This window comes from Rhinolophus hipposideros (genome assembly GCF_964194185.1).
Source record: "Rhinolophus hipposideros genome assembly, chromosome: 16".
Classification (NCBI taxonomy): domain Eukaryota; kingdom Metazoa; phylum Chordata; class Mammalia; order Chiroptera; family Rhinolophidae; genus Rhinolophus; species Rhinolophus hipposideros.
This window is the reverse complement of record NC_138062.1, coordinates 38,381,491-38,401,785: the sequence shown is the minus strand read 5'-3', so window position 1 is coordinate 38,401,785 and position 20,295 is coordinate 38,381,491. Positions and strand designations below refer to the sequence as shown.

The window sequence follows — 20,295 nt, the reverse complement described above, 5'->3', positions numbered from 1 at the left end:
TGAGTCCTAATACTGATTATTCGCATGGAGGTTTGTGAATTATATCAGGGGATAACATTAATTCAGGACCTATGTCGTAGAGGTCCAAAAGACAAGTAGTTCCCTTTCATATAGGTTCTTTTTTTACAGTTTTAAATTTAATTTTTCCTTTCATCTTTTTTGTTGTGTAACTTCTTTTGGTATATTTTGCATTTCCATTGGATCCAACTGTTGACCTCTTTTTCAGTATTTTTTGTTTTCTCCCTGCTTTCTTTCGCTGTTACATATTTTTGGTGACTAAGTATACTTCAGGGAAAGGGGTGTTCCTGTGCATTTATTAATTTTTTGTAAATTATAAAATTTATAAATAAATACCCTGGTATTTTTCCCCCTCTACAGAGCCGAAAGAGTGCCATCATTGGGTCCTCTCCATTGCTTTATAGTTTAAGGACTCCAGGTTTAAGATGACTTTGAACTAATCCCTTGGCTGTGCCCCAGTGAGGCCATGGTCTTTGTCTCCCTAACCCCAAGGGTCAGGATCTGGGCTGCAGTAGAGGCAGGGGCAGCAACAGCACAGGCACTTAAGGGTCCTGGGGAGCCCTCTGGTATTAGGAGTGTGGGCTCAGTGGGATTTCCAATGGTAGCCTCACTCACCCACCCACCCTCCCCCATTCTTTTTCTCTTGTTAAATACCTGCTCTTTCAGGAGCTACCAGCCAATGGGCCCACCTCTTGCACAGGCTATAGTCCCCCTTTCCCACCTATACAATCTCTATATGTTGGGGCCAACCCAGCCGCTGTCACAGCTTCACTCTAACACACAGAGAAATCCCAGCAAAGACATCCACCCCGGATCACTTTAAGGAGGGCTCCAATCCCATACGTCTGCTCCCAAATGCCTGGAAATTCTCGAAACTGCCCACTCTGGTTGATTGCTCATAGAACTGGGGTTTGGTGGGGTCAACACTGCCCCACGGGGCAGCACAGCTCACAGCACCAGCTCCCCAGCACCCAGTAGCCCACAGTGCGGCCATCAGCAGCAGAGCGGGTGAGCAAGTCAGAGCAAGAGAAGACAGACCCAGGTAGGTGGTCACGTTGAGACAACTGCAGAGGTATGATTGCCATATTGAGAATGATGGTGCCCTCTCCTCCCCACCACCACACACATACCAAGTGTAGGAAAAAGCTTAGGACTTACATAATTGAGGTCTCTGAAGGGCAGGGCGGCCTCTCAAGCAGCTCTGAAATGGCGTGAGAGAACAAGGAAAGGAGACCGGCCTGGGTGTCCATTGTGATTGGGGGTGGGACTGGGACAAAAATTCTTGCCCAAGGACAGGGTTTGTTTGATTTGAATCTCCTGCCATCTCTAGAGGAAAGAACATTCAGACTTTCTCATCAGCTTGTTCAAGTGGGGGCACAAGGGGAAGAGGAGTGAAGCTTCAGCGGTAAGCCATCAGATAAAAAGTGTGGGGTCCAACTGCTCATTGCAAGACAAAGGTGAGTAAGAAAAATATGCATTTTCAATTGCTTCTTTTTATATAAAGAAACAAATAATAGGATTCTCAAGAAATTCAACACTGGTTATTGGGGATGGCTGAAACAAAAGCACCGGAGGGGGTGTTCCAGCAATTAGTCGACTTACAGATTTTTGCCAACCTTAGCATGTATTGTTATTTAAAATAAACTGAGTAATTTATGTGAAAATCAATAAAGTAGACCTCAACCAAAACTGGAATCCGGAGGGCCTATAGGGGGAGCTTGCACCCTGCATGGATTGAAAAGCCCAACAGGAAGAACTCTTTATAATCCCCCTCCTAACTTTCTCTTCTCCCCTATAAATTTCATCTCCATTGTTTTAGCAGACTTGAATGTGGCTCACCATGGTTGCCTGTTCTGAATTGCAATTCTTTGTTGTTCCCAAATAAACCCATTTTATGTAAAAAATATCTGGCTGACTTTTTGCTTAAGGTCAACATAGTATTTGGTGGGCGTCCAGGGAAGACCCCTGATAACTCCAAGGCTGGTGAACAAACAGGCACGATGCCACAAACCCCTTTGAGCCCACTGCTTTCTCACCAAGTCTGAATTTTGAAGGTAAGTTTTCTCTTGGATCTAAGCTCCTGCTTTGTGTTTTGAAGTACTAGAGATTATTGAAGATCTAATTTAAGACTGTCCTTTTCTGGTTAAGGCCTTACTTGTCTGTGAGTATTCCTTTGCCACTTCAGCCTGACTCCTTCAGGACCAGGTTGTTCCTCTAGAATTGCGTTATTCGTCCTTTGGACTCCATTGGGATAAGACAGTTCCCATGGGAAAGGTATTGGTATTTGGCCTGCAGACTGTTTGGACTTTTTGCTCTTAATAAAAACCTCTCACAAACAGGATCCCAGTTATCTAAATAAATTAAGGACAACCCCCCTACAGGGACTGCAGCTGATTTTATGTTTAAAACCTGTGGTCTCTCCTCATGCACATTTTAAACTAAATGGACTGATTTGATCAAAAGTAATTTAGAATACCAAAGCTCATTAAGGGGAACTATTGAAATCCCAAACTTACTTTTCTTAAAACCGAATTTGACAATCATAGCTCTGAAACTGGCAAAACTGAATGGAATACCTATTTCGATAGACATTTCAAAGCTTCCAAATGTTACCAGCAAACTAAAATTACCTTTTGCAAAATAAAAATTTAATATTAACTGAGGAAAACAAACATTTAAAGAAAAAAATGGTTTCTGAAGCCTCTAGTTCCTCTTCAGTGCCATTTTGTATCTCTCCTTTGGCTGCTTTGTCTCAGTCTCTGCCACCAGTACCATCTTGTTTTTCTTCCTGGATTCCTTTTCTTTTCAGGTTTCACCTCTGCTGCCATCTTTTCCCTCCTTCAAACCTCTCCCCATTCACTCCTCTTCTAAACCTATCAGTACCTGCCCTTTTGAAATTAAGTCTTCTGAGGAACCTAACAAACCTCAACTTTCCTAAGTTCCCCAGAGTAAGGCCGAATTTTGAGTCATAGCTGAAAGATTTCCTAAAGTAACTGAAGACTCCCATACATTTGCTGAAGAATTTGACATAGTTATTCAAACTCAACAATCTGGTTTCTCAGATTTATATCAGTCTACATGCTTGTTGGTGAGGGTTAAGCCAAACACTAGATAGATGAAGCTTGTGCGAAGATAACATCCATGAAAGGATTTAGAAAAACAAACCCCTAACTTTTGGCAAAATACTAAAACACTTTCTGGAGAACTCCAATGAGCAATTACAGGAGGCTTTCTGAAGCCTGTTGACTGGAACAAAATTCAGGATTATTAACAAAAGTTTGATGAACCTGATAAGTGATGTTGGGAAAACTGGATAGACACATGCAAAAAAGAAAAAAAAAGAAAAAAAGAAAGAAAGAAAGAGAGGAAGAAAAAACCAGACCACTTTCTTTTACCATATACAAGTATAAACTCAAAATGGGTTAAGCACATAAATGTAAGACCTGAAACTATAAAACTCCTAGAAGAAAACATAGGCAACAAACTCTTTGACATTACTCTTAGCAGTATCTTTTTTTTCTTTTTTTGATATGTTTCTTCTGGCAAGGGAAACAAAAGGAAAAATAAACAATGTGATTACGTCAAACTAAAAACATTTTGCACAGCAAAGGAACCATCAACAAAACAAAAAGACAACCTACTGACTGGAAGTAGATAGTCACCAATGATACATCCGAAAGGGGTTAATATCCAAAATTTATAAAGAACTCACACAAGTTAACACACAAAAAAAACAAGCAATCCCATTTAAAAATGGGCAGAGGACCTGAACAGACATTTCTCCAATGAGGACACACAGATGGCCAATAGACATATGAAAGGATACTCAAGGTCACTAATCATCAAAGAAATGCACATTAAAACCACAATGAGCTATCACCTCCTACCTGTCAGAATGGCCATCATCAATAAATCAACAAACAAGTGTTGGTGAGGATGTGGAAAAAAGGGAAGCCTCATGTACTGTTGGTGGGATTGTAATTTGGGCAGCCACTATGGAAAACAATATGGAGATTCCTCCAAAAATTAAAAATGGAACTACCATAAGACCCAGCAATCCCACTTCTGGGTGTTTATCCGAAGAAATTCAAAACACTAATTCAAAAAGATATATGCATCCCTACGTTCATTGCAGCATTATTTACAGTAGCTAAGATGTGGAAGCAACATACGTGTCCATCAATAGATAAATGAAGAAGTGTACATATACACAATGGAATATTACTTGGCCATAGAAAAGAATGAAATTGTACCATTTGCAACAACATGGATGGACCTGGAGGGTATTATGCTAAGTGAAAAAGTCAGACAGAGAAGACAAATACCACATGACTTCACTTATATGTGGAATCTGAAAAACAAAATAAGTGAACAAAACAGACACACACTCACAGATACACAGAACTGATAATTGCCAAGTGGAAGCTAAGGGAAATTAGTTTGCTGACATTCTTACAAGGAAAGCTGTCCTTAAAGGAACCAACAATAGTCAAACCTCTGTCATGGTCCAAAAATGTATTTCCACAACTGATAACTTAGAAAAACTGGTCAGAGAAACCCAACAATTAGCCTCTGAAAGGGAAAAACAAGATTGGAAATCCAAGAACTGTTGATATCATAAAAAGAGAGAACAAATAACAACCTAGTCCTACCAGAGACTCTAATATTTCCACTCCTGACCACTGTACATGCATTAAACCACTGGTCCACTGACAAAATGATAGCATTCATGAATCAACATTGGTGGGAAATATTAATAAGGTAGTAGAAAGCACCCACTTTAAGTGACCCACCTGTCCAAAGTACAACCCAGGGAAGCCTGTTTGCACTGCCCCTGGACATTTCAAATTGCCTAACAGAAAATTTGAGGCATGGCAAATAGATTTCATACAGCTTCCCCCATCTCATGGATACAAATACATTTTAGTCATGATATGTACTGTGTTTCCCCATACCATCAGCTCTAATGCATCTTTTGGAGAAAAAATTAACATAAGACCTGGTATTATATTACATTATATTATATTGTATTGTATTACACCACATAAGACCAGGTCTTATATTAATTTTTGCTCCAAAAGACGCATTAGAGCTGATAGTCTGGCTAGGTCTTATTTTCGGGAAACACGGTATGTGTTCTCACTAGACAGAAGCTTTTTCTCTTGTAGGCAGACTATTGCCATTTCTGTGGCTAATGTATTTTTGGAAGAGATTATATTATGCCTACCTGGAGAATCTCTCCTAAACTCCAACGTGATCAGGAACCCATTTTAACAGGTCAGGTGCTTCAACAAGTCTGTGCTGATCTTATAACATTTTCACAGCACTTACCACTCTCAATCCTCAGGTTTAGTCGAATGCACTAACATTATTAAGACTCGACTGGCTAAATTTATAGAAACCCTCCAGATGTCTTAGCCAAAAGCAATGCTACTAGTCCTTTTAAATCTGAGGTCTACCCCTTTGGGACTCAAACTCTCACCTTTCGAGATAATTACAGAACGTCCCATGTGCTTGGCTCCTGCTTCTTTCAATCCATAGTTGACAAAGGAAGACACACTTCAATACTGTAAAGGCCTAATTGCTTCTATTGAAAATAAGCATTCTTTGGTAGAGAAATCTTACCACAGAGCACTCCAGGAGACAAAAAGCCCGAACACCGCATGCTACAACCTGGACATTTGTTTACTGGAAAAGACACCTCCAAAAAGACTTGCTCCAGCCTCACCTGAAAGGGCCCCTCTCAGGTACTGATGAATAACCCATGTGCCCCTGAATTCCAGGGAGTTGACTCTTGGATTCATGTGTCACACCTAAAGTAGGCACCAAACCTGACTGGACTTGCACACTGTCTGGTGACCTGACTGAAATATGTCCAAAAAGTGAAGCAGGTGGCATCTGAAGGGGACAGTATTGCCAAAATGACAGGACCATGACTGTACAATGAATGCTCTAGGGAGTTGGGCCTAATCCACTAGATGTACTAGGATTTTCAAAGACTCATGTAAGTTTTGAGTAGTTTTCTTCCTATCAATTAAAATAGGAATGAATTTGCCTTAGCAAAAATCACTTTCAAAGCTCTCTAGGCACAAGCACATACAAAAGTTGACCTGAAAAGAAAAATCTGATAACTCAAATACACCCACTTCATATTTTCAAGATCTCTTGCCTAAAAGGAACAAATACTCTGGTTCCAGAATTTCTTGCTCAACACTTATTGTATCAACACTTATTATTGTATCTTCTAATCAATTAACACTTTTGATACCAAGCACTAAAAATCTTAAACTCACCCAGGAAATAATATCACAAACTGCTAAGGAAAACTAGAGTTCAGAGATGCAATATGCAATATTTGAGTGCAAATATTCAAATCAGGAGAGATAAGCAGACTGCTTCAGAAGAAAAATCCATACTCCTAAGCTTGAAGTCCACACTCCCTCTGTTGGGATACGATCCCTAAAGTGGGTCATTCCGGGGGGAAGGAGTAGCCCCAGGAATGAACTCTGGGAGCTCCCACAACCTCATCTCAGGGTGTAATGAAAACCCTCCTTTTCTCAGGCCTCAATTCTCAAGAATGAGGAAACTCTTGGCCAGATTCAGTTTAAGGTTCTGACTCAAAAAAAATCCCAAATTCATAAATCCTTTGTCTAAAAGACAATACTACCTACCTTCACAGACCTTCTGAATGTACTCAAATCACTGAGTACACCCACACTGTGAATTCCCTGCTCAAACCTATGTCTAGAAACAGGCTCAAGGGAACCACTGTTACAACCTCAGAAAAGGCATCACTGCCCCATCTGCCCCACCCACAATCGCTTGTGCACCCCCAGCGCTCCAGGGCTGCAGCTTCTCTTAGTGTGAAGGCCCCTTCACTGTGGGTGTGAGCAGGTAGGACACCTGCAGGGGAAGCTCCCCAGGAAGAACCACTGGGCCTTCAAGTACTTCCCTTTGCAGCTCAAGGGGCCTTAGCCTGGGTCACTGACCACAGGCTTCAGCTTCCCACTCTGGATCACCATAGATTTTTCTAAAGTGATAATTGCAGTGCTTGAACAATCCAACAAGATCACTCAAACCCAGTATTTATGTGGGAAGGAAGAAAAATGTAAGGCATTTTTCTAGTTCAGTAAGAAAACCCACAAATCTATTTCTTTCAGAAAATAAATGTGAGTTAATTATTATTTCCATGGCAAAAAAATTGTCTGGAAAACAACCATACCTGAACATACTTCTAGGTGCTGCAAGTCTAAGCCCTGATACTGCATTTGAAATCACCCAAAAGAAAAGAACTGATCTCAGACTGTTACTATACCCATTCATGGGAAATGAAAGGAAACAAAAATTTTTAACAAATGGACTGGAATCAAGGAATATTTTTTCTTAAATTTGTATCTTATTAGCATCTTTGGAAATACTTTATACTCTCAAGACCTATTCATTAAATACAGTCTACATTTATTGAAAAACGGAGACTTAGAGAAAGGTAGTAAACTCAAGGAGAGACTGTTCTGATGGGAAACTGTGATAAAGGGATAGATCACCGAGCAGTTTCCAAAGAGGAACCTTCACCCAAAGGACTTCCCGTAGGACATCTGTGACCAGGGAAGGTCTTGGGGGTAAAGGCACAAGATTTTATATACAATGTAGTTCCACGTGGTTATTCTTTGCTTTCCTCATGTAAAATATTCACAGGGGAAAAAATCTTTAAATAAATCATCTATGATTGTGTAGAGAAATGATAGACAATTAAAATATTGCAAAGTTTGAAATCCATCGTGGAGGACAAATAGTTACTGAAGAGTTTGAAATTCACCGTGGATGCCATAAACTGGAGAGGGTAAGATGGCATTTGAGAATGCAGGAAAAGTTCTAGAAATTTAGCCATTATTGCCAGCCCTAGAAGGAGTTAGGCTGGTGCGACAGGGTCGTGGATTTGAGACCCTGCTTCGAAAAATTTGGAAAAGTCAGGAAAAAATAGATGCTCTGGGGAGAAAGGAGGGCCTGGAGACCCCCCCCTCCCCACCGCACCCCACTCCCACACCACATTCTCCCACACAGGAACCTCAGAGACCAAGTCACAGTTGTCCCCTGATGACACTTCCCGTGCTCACCGCATATTCTGGGGGACACGCAGATGAACGGAGGACGCTGGGTCGCTGTGTGCAGCGCCACCCACGGACTCGGAGTGGCGGTGGGGAATGCCCTGATCCTCTCACCACTGGTTCAGACCCGTCCTCCCCACCCCTTCTCCTGATACTCGCCCAGCACACAAACCATTTCTCAGTTTGGGGGTGGGGGAGTACCTGGTCGTCCACCCTCCCAAGCCACGGCCAGTGCAGATCACAGCTGCAGGCAATGTGGGAATGTCACTTGTGGCCCTCGAGGGCAAACAGAAGCTGATCTGGAGGCGGCGGAGTGAGCAGCAACTAGCAGCAACGGACACGCCGCCCATGCCCTCATCCACGTAGCACAATGCCTGTTATCTGCGACTCCCCTGATTGGACAGATCGCAAGGCCTGAATGACAGCAAGCCAGAGGTCACTTTTTTGAGCCAACGTTGTCTTGGCAATGGCTCTGAACCCATCCTCTCCAAGGACACTGCGTTTAACCATAAGGCCGCCAAGCACGGAACTGTGACCCTTCTTCACAAACACAGACACTTAAAAGTGACCTCACCATAGGTAATGATGAATCTGGCTCCAGTTTGATCTTTGATCAGTTCCAGCGGGGAGACGTCACCCTTCCCTCCCCCATCCCCACTCCTCTGGTACTTTTTATAGAATCCTGCGGTCTCAGGGGCACTTGGCTCTGGTGGAAGTTTGACCCCAAAGCCTAGACCGGGTCCGAAGCCTCAGATGACAGCATGTGTGAAACAAATGAGGCAAAGCAACCACCAGAAAACCTTTTCAAGGTACTCTGTTAATACTCATTCCTTGAAAGGTCAAAAGAGGCAAAACAGAAAGAACACTGCTTGGTGAAAAATAGTCGACGGCAAAGGTATGAAGAATAAGGAACCAGGACAGTGGTCATCTATAGGCAGGGCAGAGATGAGTCAGGGACGGGAATATCAGGATAACCCTCGCCACTGCCCACAGGCGATTTATGAATCTTGATGATGATTCCAAGGCTGTTCATATTGTTATTACTAAATCTTACTACAACACAGTTATTGATATGAAAAGATCTGGAGAATTTATCAATAGAACAAATAAGCAAAGTGTATTGCAATATATAACCTGCAGAGACAGGTGGGCCCCTGATACCACCCAAGGTTTGGTTGACTAGTGGGGACCAACACACACACCTACCAGGAATGTGTGAAAGGAGTGAGCAGCCAAGCTCTTTTATCACCTTGTACAGATGTGGGGCACGTGACGAAGAAGGCGGGGTAAGGCTTTAAAGTCGTCAGCTGTCAGATACATAGAAAAAATACATATTGTCGCTGTGCTTGACACTTGGCAGAGAGTTTCTGAAACCCTTGTAAATTCCGAAACGATAAGAGCAGTAGGAACATCTTTTGTTCTAATGAGGCGACTCTGGTTGGGCTCCCAGATGGTTCCTGGATGGGGGTTGTCACCAGAAAGACCAAGCCATGATCAGGGTGTAGGAATTTTCAGTCCCACCCCGATCCTCCAGAGAGGGGAGAGGGGTTGAAAATTGAATTAATAACTAGTTGATCATGCCTATTTGAGGAAGCCTCCATAAATTCCCAGTACGATAGGGTTCAGAGAGATTTCAAGTTGGTGAGCACATCCACAGACTGGGAGATGCACCCCAACTCCGCAGAGACCTCAGCAGACCTTGCTTGGTGTATCTCTTTATCTGCCTGTTCATCAGTATCCTTTATCACATGCTCTAATAAACTGGTAAACGTAATTGTGTTTCCTGAGCCTTACGAGCCACTCTAGCAAATTAACAGAACCCAAGGAGGAGGGTGGGAACCTCTGATTTGTACACAGCTTGGACAGAACTTAAATGAACCCTTTGGGACCTGCTACCTGTGATTGGCGTCAGAAGTGGGATGGGAACAGTCTTGTGGGACTGAGCATAATGTCATAATCAGGGGGATATAACATTATCTCCAGACACATAATGTTATGACTGAGTTAAGCTATGGAACACCCAGCTGGTGTCACAGAGAATTGCCTGTTGTGGTGAAAAACCCTCACACATTTGGTGACCAGAAGTGTGCGAAGTGAAGTATTCTGAGTGAAAGTAAAGGAGACACATAGGAGGGAAGAATTGGATTTTTCCCTACTCAGGAAGATTACTGGGTTTTTCCAACACACCAGAAGGCAATGTTAAAACATGGAGTCAGAGACCTCTGGTTTCCTTTCTGGTGTTAGAAGGTGACATTCCCATCCTCATCCAAAAAAAGCAAACAAACTTAAAATCAACAAATCTTTTTAGAGCTATCAAAGAATTCAGATCACGGGGTAAACCACTGTCTAAAAAGTTGGAAAGAGGGACAGAAAAATAGCCAGTTTGAAATATGCCCACAATATTCTGTACTTAACAGAATGTCAAATGACCATCTTTAGAGGAGAATGTCCTTAATGTAATGTCATACCTGTGGCTCCTGGATGCAGGTCAGATCCTGCCTGCAGAGACTGTGTGTGCTGGCAACGATGTTGAAATCCCCTGAGGGGAGCCAGGTAAAGGTGTGTCATGTCCCTTCAGAGGTGAAGGCCAACTGCATCTGAGAGGCTGTTGACATAGGCACTGAACAGACAGAATTAACCAAATCTCTGGGTGCAAAATATTTACCAGTAGCTGAGTAGATGGAGGCAGTAATTTCCATAATGTTGGGGACTAGAAATAGGGGCTTATTTGGTGTGACCACAGCCCTGAGGTTGCGGTAATCCAGTGTGAGGTGTCCCTCATTCTTTCCACGTTTAAGATCAGGACAAATCGGAGCATTAAAGGAGAAACACTATAAATAATCACTTCTTTATAAATAGGTTTCTTGTAAGAGTTTTAATGCTACCAGGCCGTTTACTTTACATAGGGCCATTCTAAGTAATTTAAATGGGGGGTAAGATCTCTGGGGTCCCTTTGTGTGAAGCCAATTAGGAAATGGCAAAGACTTCATATAATTTTAACTTATAAATCATTGGTTCAGAGCTTCTCTGCTCAGTGTGGGATATTTTAGGACAATGGTTGCTTTGACTATGGGAAATTTAGGCAAGACCATAATTCTGATGGCTAAGAAGGAACATACCTACTTATCCTTTATTTTATATTCAGAAACTCCTCTAAGATTATTGAGGTATCGTGCTTAAATTTAGTAGGATCCTGGGTATAACTGCAATTTGAGTCCCATTATTGATGACTTGTATGAAGGTTTGGGAATTAGTGCATTACAGCAGATGGCAAAATTAATGCAGAACCTGTGTTTTAGAGTCCCCAAAAGCCAGGCAGCGACCTTTTATTTATTTATTTATTTTCTTGTGTGAACTCTTTTAGTACATTGTGGATTTCTAATTGGTAAAATTGTACATCTTAGTTTTAGTTTATTTTTCTTTTGCTCCCTCCCTCCTGTCCTTCCCTGTTTTTCAGTTTTTGCTTTTTTTCTTGGTCACGTTATATACTTCTTGGAAGAAGGTGTCCTCTCTACCCTGGTATTTATGTATTCTTTTCCTCCAGAGGACCTCACATTGGTGATATCAGGTTGGAAGCCTCCCCAGGATTACTGGTTGCTTTATAAAGTGTAAGGACCCCAAACTTAAACTGGTTTGAACTGATCCCTTGGCTGTGCCACTGTGGGGCCATGGGTGTTGTCCCCTTAACCCAGAGGGTCAGGATCTGGGCTGCAGTAGAGGCAGGGGCAGCAGCAGCAGAGGCACTGAGGGGTCCTGGGGAGCCCTCTGGTATGATGTGGATCAGCGGCCACCTACTGGCTTTCTTCACCCCTTCTCTTCTCTTTTTAAATAACTGCCTTCTAGGCATAACTACCCCATGGGCCCACCTCCCACACAGGGTGTAGTCCCACTCTCCCACCCCATCCCCGGGTATGTCGGGGCCAACCCACCTTCTGTCACAGCTTCACTCTAACACACAGAGAAATCTGGGCGAAGACATCGACCCAGGACTTTAGAGAAGGCCCCAATCCCATATGCCTGCTCCCAAATGCCTGGAAATTCTCGAAACTGCCCACTCTGGTGGACTGCACATAGCTTTGGGGTTAGATGGGGTCAACACTGCCCCGTGGGGCAGCACAGCTCACAGCACCAGCTCCCTAGCACCCAGCAGCCCACAGTGCGGCAGCCATCAGGCAGCAGAGCAGGTGAGCAAGTCAGAGCAAGAAAAGACAGACCCAGGTAGGTGGTCACGTTGAGACATGCTGCTCACAGTGCCAAGTGTTATGGTCACTCGCAGAGGGATGGTTCTCATATTGAGACTGATACTCGTGTGTCTCCCACACATACACAAATAGAGGGTAGGAGAAGGTCTATAACTTTACGTGTTTGAGGTATCTGGGGAGGGCAGCTGTGAAATGGCTTGAAACAGCAAGGAAGGAGCCTGGCCTGGAATTTCATTGTGACTGGGGGTGTTACAGAAAAAATATTCAGCGCCACTTGTCAAAGATGATAAGGCAGGTTTTATCAGAACCACTGTGATAGGTGTAGAGACCATTGTGGAGGGCTTTCCCAATGGGGAGAAATGAGATTGGGCTACCGTCTGAGTACAGCAAGGAAAAGTGGGAATTCACAGCCAGACAACAGGTGGGGGTCAGTGCATGGAAAATAACTAAGAGAAAAATCCGGGGCTTGGGGGTTCCTGCTAAACCGACCTAACAGGATTCTTACTGCAGACAGGCCTGGGTGATCAGACATCACCAGATGGTGCAGGAGGGGGAACCTGATCAGATATGGAGGGGTATGAGACAGGAGGGTGGGGATTCTGGTTCACCTGACATCAGGGTTCCTGCTAAAACTGGATTATACAAGCATGTGCACAGGTAGGCCTGGGAGGAGGCTCAGAGGTTGACTAAAGTTCCAGCAAAGAATCCTTGTCAGGGGCGGGGCTGGGGCAAGAGTCCTGCTCACAGGCAGGGGCTTGTGTGGTGGAAGATGACAGTGCCAGAGGAGGGAGCCCTGGACTTTGTCCTCAGCCTGTCCAGGTGGGGACACAAAGGAAGAGAGAGGAGGAGGCTTAAGCCATAGCAAATATCAAACAATTCAGAGTCTGACTACTCATTACAAGGACAAACATGGGTAAGAAAAACAGGCATTCTCAAGGGCTTGTTGTTATGTAAAGAAAGAGTAAGAGGAGGCTCAAGAAATGACCAAAGCTGTGTATGTGGGGGTTGCTGGACTAAAGCACCGGAGCGACCAGGATGTGTAGGCAGTGAGTCCTCTTAAGTTAGACTTTGCGATCTTACAGATTTATTTAAAATAAACAGAGAAATTTATACACACCATGTTTTACTATCTACTGGTCTTTGTTTTTTTAGGAAACCATCCTAAAATTTAATTCCTTTAAACAAAAACAGTTACAAAAGTGTAAACCATACAAAATGAAAATTTGCAAATCTCCTGATAACTAAAAAACAATTTATACCCTAGTTTGTCCTTCCCTTAATCTCACATGGAGATATTTTAAGAATAAGTACCATATTATGAGGCAATAGGCATTTGGGTTTAGCTTCCTACACACAGTAGGCTTTTCAAAGATTTACATAAGCTTTGATTTCAATTAAAATAAAAATTCAATTACTTTAGCCTTTTAAATTTCACTTCTCCAGGGAAACGCACATACAAACACTGATGTAAAAATGAAAAATTGACCTGAGAGCTTAAATACATTCATCTCACATCTTGAGTTTCTCTTGCCTGAGAGGAACAATTAGTTCCACTATTTACGTGCCTTATCAATAACAACTCTCTCAGTCAACTTACATTTTTAATTCCAAGAAACTAAACATGTTATTTCCTACACAAAGAATAAAATTACAAAGTGTCCAAGGAAACCAGAGCCAAAGGGCTGCATTATTCAGTCAGTAAAGGATCCAAAGGAAAGAAACAGAAGTATTGGAATCAGCTCAGATGAGCAACATGTTTCCCACAGGACAGAAGGAAAGCCACTTTCAGAAGGTTCCACATTCTGGACTCTCCAGGTTGAGATAGGACCCCTAGTGTGGGTCAGTCCTTGGGGAAGGAGGGAGGGACACCTGAGCAGCCCCAGGAATGAACTCTCAGAGCTCCCACACCCCCCTCTCCCCAGGGAATAATGGAAATGCTCCCACTTTCAGGCTTCATCTCACAATGAGGAAAATCTCAGCTGGATTCAGTGTAAGGTTCTGACCCAAATGAACTCCCAATTCATGAACCCTAACCCAGGACAGAGAACTCCTTTCACCGACTTTCTCAATGTGCAAATTACACTCTGAGCTCACCTGCACTGTGGACGCAAAACTCCTACCTATGTCTAGAAACAGGCCCCGGGAAACCACAACTAAAACCTCAGAACGGGTATAACTCCCCTCTCCCACATGTACCTGCACCCCCAGCTCTCCAGGGCTGCAGCTTCTCTCAGTGTAAAGGCCCCTCCACGGTGGGTGTGAGCAGGTAGGACACCTGCAGGGGAGGTTCCCCAGGAAGAACCATTGCGCCTTCAAGTATTTCTCTTTGCAGCTCAAGGGCCTTAGCCTGGGTCACTGGGTACAGGCTTCTGTTCCCAGTCACACTGCTTTGGATCACGTGGATATTTTAAATGACACAAACCCAATATTTGAAGAATGCAGTAAAATCATACTAACCCAACGTTTATGTGTAAAACAAGGAAGAAAACTGTAAGGCATCTTTCTAGTTTAATAAGAAAAACCTGAAGTACTTATTACTTTCAGAAAATAATGATATTAATTGTTATTTGCATGGCAAGAAATTGTTATTTCAACAATCATACCTGAACACTTCTGGTATTCAACTCTAAGCCCTGAAATTCCATTTAAAAGCACCCTATCCCCACACAAAAAGAGAACAGACCTTGGAATATTATTACACAAACTCAGGGCAGAAAAAAAAGAAAACAATTTTCAACACATTCAATGTAACACTATTTTCTTATTTTCTGAAATTCACCGATTTCTTGCCTCTTTCAAGCTCTTTTATTTATATAATTTTTAAATATTTGAAAAACTGAGGCTCAAATAAGTGAGCAAATCTTTTCAAATTGACAAACACAGGAAAGACAGTGCTAACAGGACAGATCACCCAGCAAATCCAGTGCGAGGTGTCACTCACTCTTTCCACGTTTAAGAACCTTCCCAAATCAGCTCTTTAACAAAGGAGAAGCACTGGGGAGAATCACTTCTTCCTAAAAGGTTTCTTATAATAATTTTCAATCCTTGAAGACCCCACTTATTTAACACTGGGCCATATTAACTAATTTTACTAAGGGGTACAAACCATGAAACCCCATTTTGTGAGTTCAATTAGGAAGTAATGAGGACTTAATTTAAAAGCACGAATCACTGGTTCAGAGCTGTCCTATTCACTGTGGAATATTTTAGGACAATGGGTGCTATGACTAAGAAAAAGCAAAGATTGCTGATGCTTCAGGCAAAGTATACCAACCTGACCTCTATATTATATTCATTAATTCCCCTGAGATCATGGGGGATCCTTGCTTAAATTTACTGAGATCCCAGGTATAACTGTAACTTAACTTACTATTGAGTAACCAAATGAATGTTTGTGAATTATTGCATTTCAGGAGGTAGTAACATCAATTCAAAACGTGTATTTTACTCATAGACATAGGCAATAGTTTAGTGGTTACCAGAAGGTAAGGGGGGAGGAGGATGGGAGATGAGGGTAAGGGGGATCAAATATATGGTGATGGAAGGAGAACTGACTCTGGGTGGTGAACACACAATGGGATTTATAGATGATGTAATACAGAATTGTACACCTGAAATCTATGTAATTTCACTAACAGTTGTCACCCCAATAAACTTTTAAAAAAACAAAACAAAACAAAACAAAAAATACGTATGTTTTAAATGTCCTTTTATCTTTTTTTTGTTTTGAAATTCTTTTAGTATATTTTGGATTTCCAACTGGGTCAAAGTATGGACCTCTTTTTGATACATTTTCCTTTTCTACCTTCTCTTGTGTCCTTCCTCGATTTGTATTTTAGTTCACTGGATAAACTTTGGGGGAGTGGGTGCCCTCTCAAAAAAAGATGGTATTTATCTTTTTTTCCCCCCAGGGAGACTCAAATCAGCACCATCTGGGTTACAGGCCTCCCCCATGGAAATGGCTGCTGTGTAGGATTTAAGGACCCTGGGCTTAAGTCCTGTTTGAACTAATCCTTCGCTGTGCCCAAGTGAGGCCTTAGGTGTTGTCCCCAACAGCCCGGAGGGTCAGGATCTGGGTTGCAATAGAGGCAGGGGCAGCAGCAGCAGGGGCACTGAAGGAACCTGGGGAGCCCTCTGGTATTAGGAGAGTGGATTCAGCCCACCAGCTCTGGGCTGCCTTCCCTGTCTCTTCTCTTTCTCTCTGGAATACCTGCTTTTTAAGTAGTGAGTATCTGATGGGCTCACCTCATTCATGGGGTACAATAATCATTGAACCACCCTTAGATTCCTCTAATGTTTGTGCGAACCCAACCTCACTCACACTTTCACTCTAAAGACCGGTTCCAGCCAAGACATCTACCCAGGCCCACTGTAAGGCATGTCCCATTCCCATACTCCTGCTCCCAAAGAATGAGGAATTACCTAAACTGTCAACTCAGAGTCCTATGTATACAGACCCCAGGCTGGGTGGGTCCACGATACAGCGCAGGGCAGCACAGCCCACAGGAGGGCTCCCCAGTGAGCAACAGCTCCTAGTGCAGGGGCCTCCAGGCTTCTCATCAGCCTGACAGGTAAGAAGCAGGAGCGGGAAAGGAAGGGGTGGAGCTTAAGTCTTCAGGAGTCAACATCAAATACCTGGACCCTGACCACTCATGACAAGAACAAACACAGGTAAGAAAAACAGGCATTTTGCACTGGCTTGTTTTTACATAAAGACACACTAACAGGATGATCAAGAAATTATCAAACCTGGTTATTTGAGTGTGGGTGGGATAAAAACACAGGTGTGGAGCAGATATGCTCGCAGGGAGTCTTCTGAAGTTAGTTTTCTATCTTAGTAATTCTTTTAAAACATTCTAATGCATTATTTATATAAAATAGAGAAATTTATATACACCATATTTTTCTATGCTTAATCATTATTTTTAATTAACTTTTGCTCTTTAAAATTAATTTAATTTTAATTTTTCTAGATAGAAAACCACTGCAAGTTTTAATCCTTTAAGCACTAAGGAATATAAAACTGCAGACCATCAAACATTTACAAATTCATTTCCAACTACAAGGACAAGGGGCATTATAATAATTAGTCCCTCCACTATATTCCTCACTGCGGATATTTTCAGAAATGAGTAGTATACTATAATGCATTTTGCAATTTATCCCTGAAATGAACCAGAAATTGGAAAGGCAGCAGCATTGAGACGTTTCCCTCATATCAATGAAAATAGAAAATCAATTGCTTTTTCCTCACATGTTTTAAAATAGGTCATCATTTTCTTAGGAAGAGTATAGCTTTTTGATATTGAAGTTCTCTAGAGACATGGACCTACATAAACTGACCTAAACATGGAAAACACACCTTGGAACTTAAATACACCCATCTTACATATTGAGGTTCTACCAGCCTAAATGGAACCAAAATTCAATTTGGTTCCACAGCTTTCTTGCCTTACTCATACTTTACCTCTCCATCAACTTACATATTAAAGACCAAGTGCTAATGGAAACTAGAAGTAAAAGGCTGCAACATTCAAGGGAGAAAAGAATTCAATGGGGAAAAAACACATATATTGGAATGAAAACATAAACAGACAGCTTCCCTACAGTTCAGAAGGAAACTCACACTCAGAAAGTTGAACACGTTCCCAACCTTGGGGTCTAGATACTCCCCGCTGAAACAGTGGATCAGTCCCTGGGGAAGGAGGAGGAGGACACCTGAGCAGCCTTAGGAATGAGTTCTGGGAACTCCAAACACACTCTCCCCCCTTCCGTTAAGTATGGAAACGCTCCCTCCCGCAGACTTCCATTCTCACAGTGAGGAAACTCTCAGACTGATTAAGGTTCTGATCCAAATGAACTCCCCAGTTCATAAACCCTTTGTCCACAAGACAGAACTCCTGATCTTTACAGACTTTCTCAATGTACACGAATACACTCTGAGTGCACATATATCATGGATACAAAATTCAAATAAATTGTCAAAAAATGTCAGCCTAAGGAAACCACAACCTCAGAAAGAGTGTCGCTCCCCGCCCCACCCCCAGCCCCTGCCAAGTGCATGTGCACCCAGCTTTCCAGGGCTGCAGCTTCTCAGGGTAAAGACTCCTTCCACCATGGGTGTGAGCAGGTAGGACACCTGCAGGGGAAGCTCCCCAGGAAGAACCACTGGGCCTTCAAGTACTTCCCTTTGCAGCTCAAGGGGCCTTAGCCTGGGTCACTGACCACAGGCTTCTAATCTCATTGGAGCTGCTTTGGACCACAGTTGCTTTTGTAAATGACACAAAGCCAGTGTTTGAACAATCCATCAAAATGACTTAAAACTAGCATTTATGTGGAAAGGAAGAAAATTGTTAGGCACTTTTACTAGTTCAACTAAAACCCCCAAATACCTATTCCTTTCAGAAAATGGATGTCAGTTAATTATTATTTCCAAGGCAGAACTTGGTTTGTAAATAATTAATCATACTGGAACACTTCTACTCAGAAATTCCAAGACCTAGAATTTCATTTGAAAACACTCAAAGGTAAAGAACAGACCTCAGAAACTTAATACACATGCTCCGGGAGGTGTGAAAGATGAATTCTATACAAATGGAATGTAATCTTGGAATATTTTATTTGTTCTAAAATTCACCTCTTTCTGACATGTTTGGAACTATTTTACCGTCTTCAAACTCTAGTGGTTAAACATATTTTACCCGTTAAAAAACGGACACTTTAAATAAGCGAAGAAATCAAGGTGACACCAACGGAGGGGCAATGCTGACAAGACGCAGCATCAAGGAAAAGGACAAGAGGAACCTCCACCCAAAGGACTTCCCATAGGACGTCTGTGCCCAGGCCAGGTCCTGGGGGAGAGGAACGGGGATTTCATATAACGTCTTCCAGGTGGTTGTTCCCTGCTTTCCTCTCATGTAAAATATCCTCAATACACAAATCTCTACAAAAGAATCATTCGTGGCGCTATGGGAAAAGCATAAAAAATTAAAATACGGGGTGTGTTTGAAATGCATCCCGTAGGACAAATAGTTGATAATGATGCCGTGAATCGGAGAGGAGGAGTTGGCTTGGGAATTAGAGAATCTGGAAATTTAGGGACTTGTTGCCAGTCCCAGGAAGAGGGACAGGGTGGTGGATTTGAGACACCGCTCCCTAAACATTTGGAAAACTCAGGAGAAAACGGGTCCTTTGAGGAGACAAAAATGGGCTTGGGGACCCCACAGACCTCAGCTTCTCCCACATACGAATCCCAGAGACCGAGTCACGATTGTCCCCTCTGACCCTCCCCTTGGTCACCGCACAATCTGGGGAAGTTAAAGCCGCGTGCAGTGATGGGACGGGACGCCCCGGATCCCGGCAGCCAGCCCAGCCCTACGGTTCCTGCGAGAGGGGACTGAGGTCCGCAGGTTCCAGAGCTGACGACGGGGAGACCGGGTCCCGCCACGCTGGTTCCACCACCCCTTGTCCTGTCTCCGCACCCGGCCCGAACACTCACCATTTCTAGGTTTCCTGTGTCTCCCTTAGTCCTGCCTAGACCCCCACGACTAGTGCAGATATCAGTGCGACAAAGGCTGAGACCGACAGAGCACCCAGGGACCGTTACCAGCACGCAACAGGCATCCCCAGAAAGGACAGATAAGGTAGGGATGTCCACTCCTCTGCAGTGTGTCGCCCCACCCACCTGCCCCAGCGACTCCCTGATTGGACAATTTGCAAAGGTCCTGTGTGAATGACATGGGGTGGGAGGACGTGTAGCTCTGCAGAACCAGCCTGGGCTGGTGGGCGGGAACCTGACCCAGCCTGGCACATTTGACTTTAAACAGAAGTTTTTCCTTGCCTGGGGCTCCCTGTGTTGTTTTCCCCCAGCTCTTTGTGAAGGCCCGGGCACCGGTGTGCACAGGGAATTCCTGATTCAGTTTCTAGATGGAGCAATCATGAACAAGAGGGTAGACCAGGCCAGGGCTGAT

At 43.1% G+C, this 20,295-nt stretch overlaps 1 protein-coding gene across 1 annotated transcript in view; it reads right to left on the bottom strand.

The window, feature by feature from the left end:
• LOC308509617 (uncharacterized protein) overlaps nucleotides 1–19,955 on the bottom strand; it is a 44,606-nt gene extending 24,651 nt beyond the window's left edge. Inside the window, exon 1 of the mRNA XM_081077859.1 lies at nucleotides 19,824–19,955. Within this exon, the coding sequence (XP_080933985.1) occupies nucleotides 19,824–19,826 (3 nt within the window). The 5' untranslated portion in view covers nucleotides 19,827–19,955. The remainder of the gene's footprint in view (nucleotides 1–19,823) is intronic.
• Between the last annotated feature and the right edge of the window lie 340 nt (nucleotides 19,956–20,295).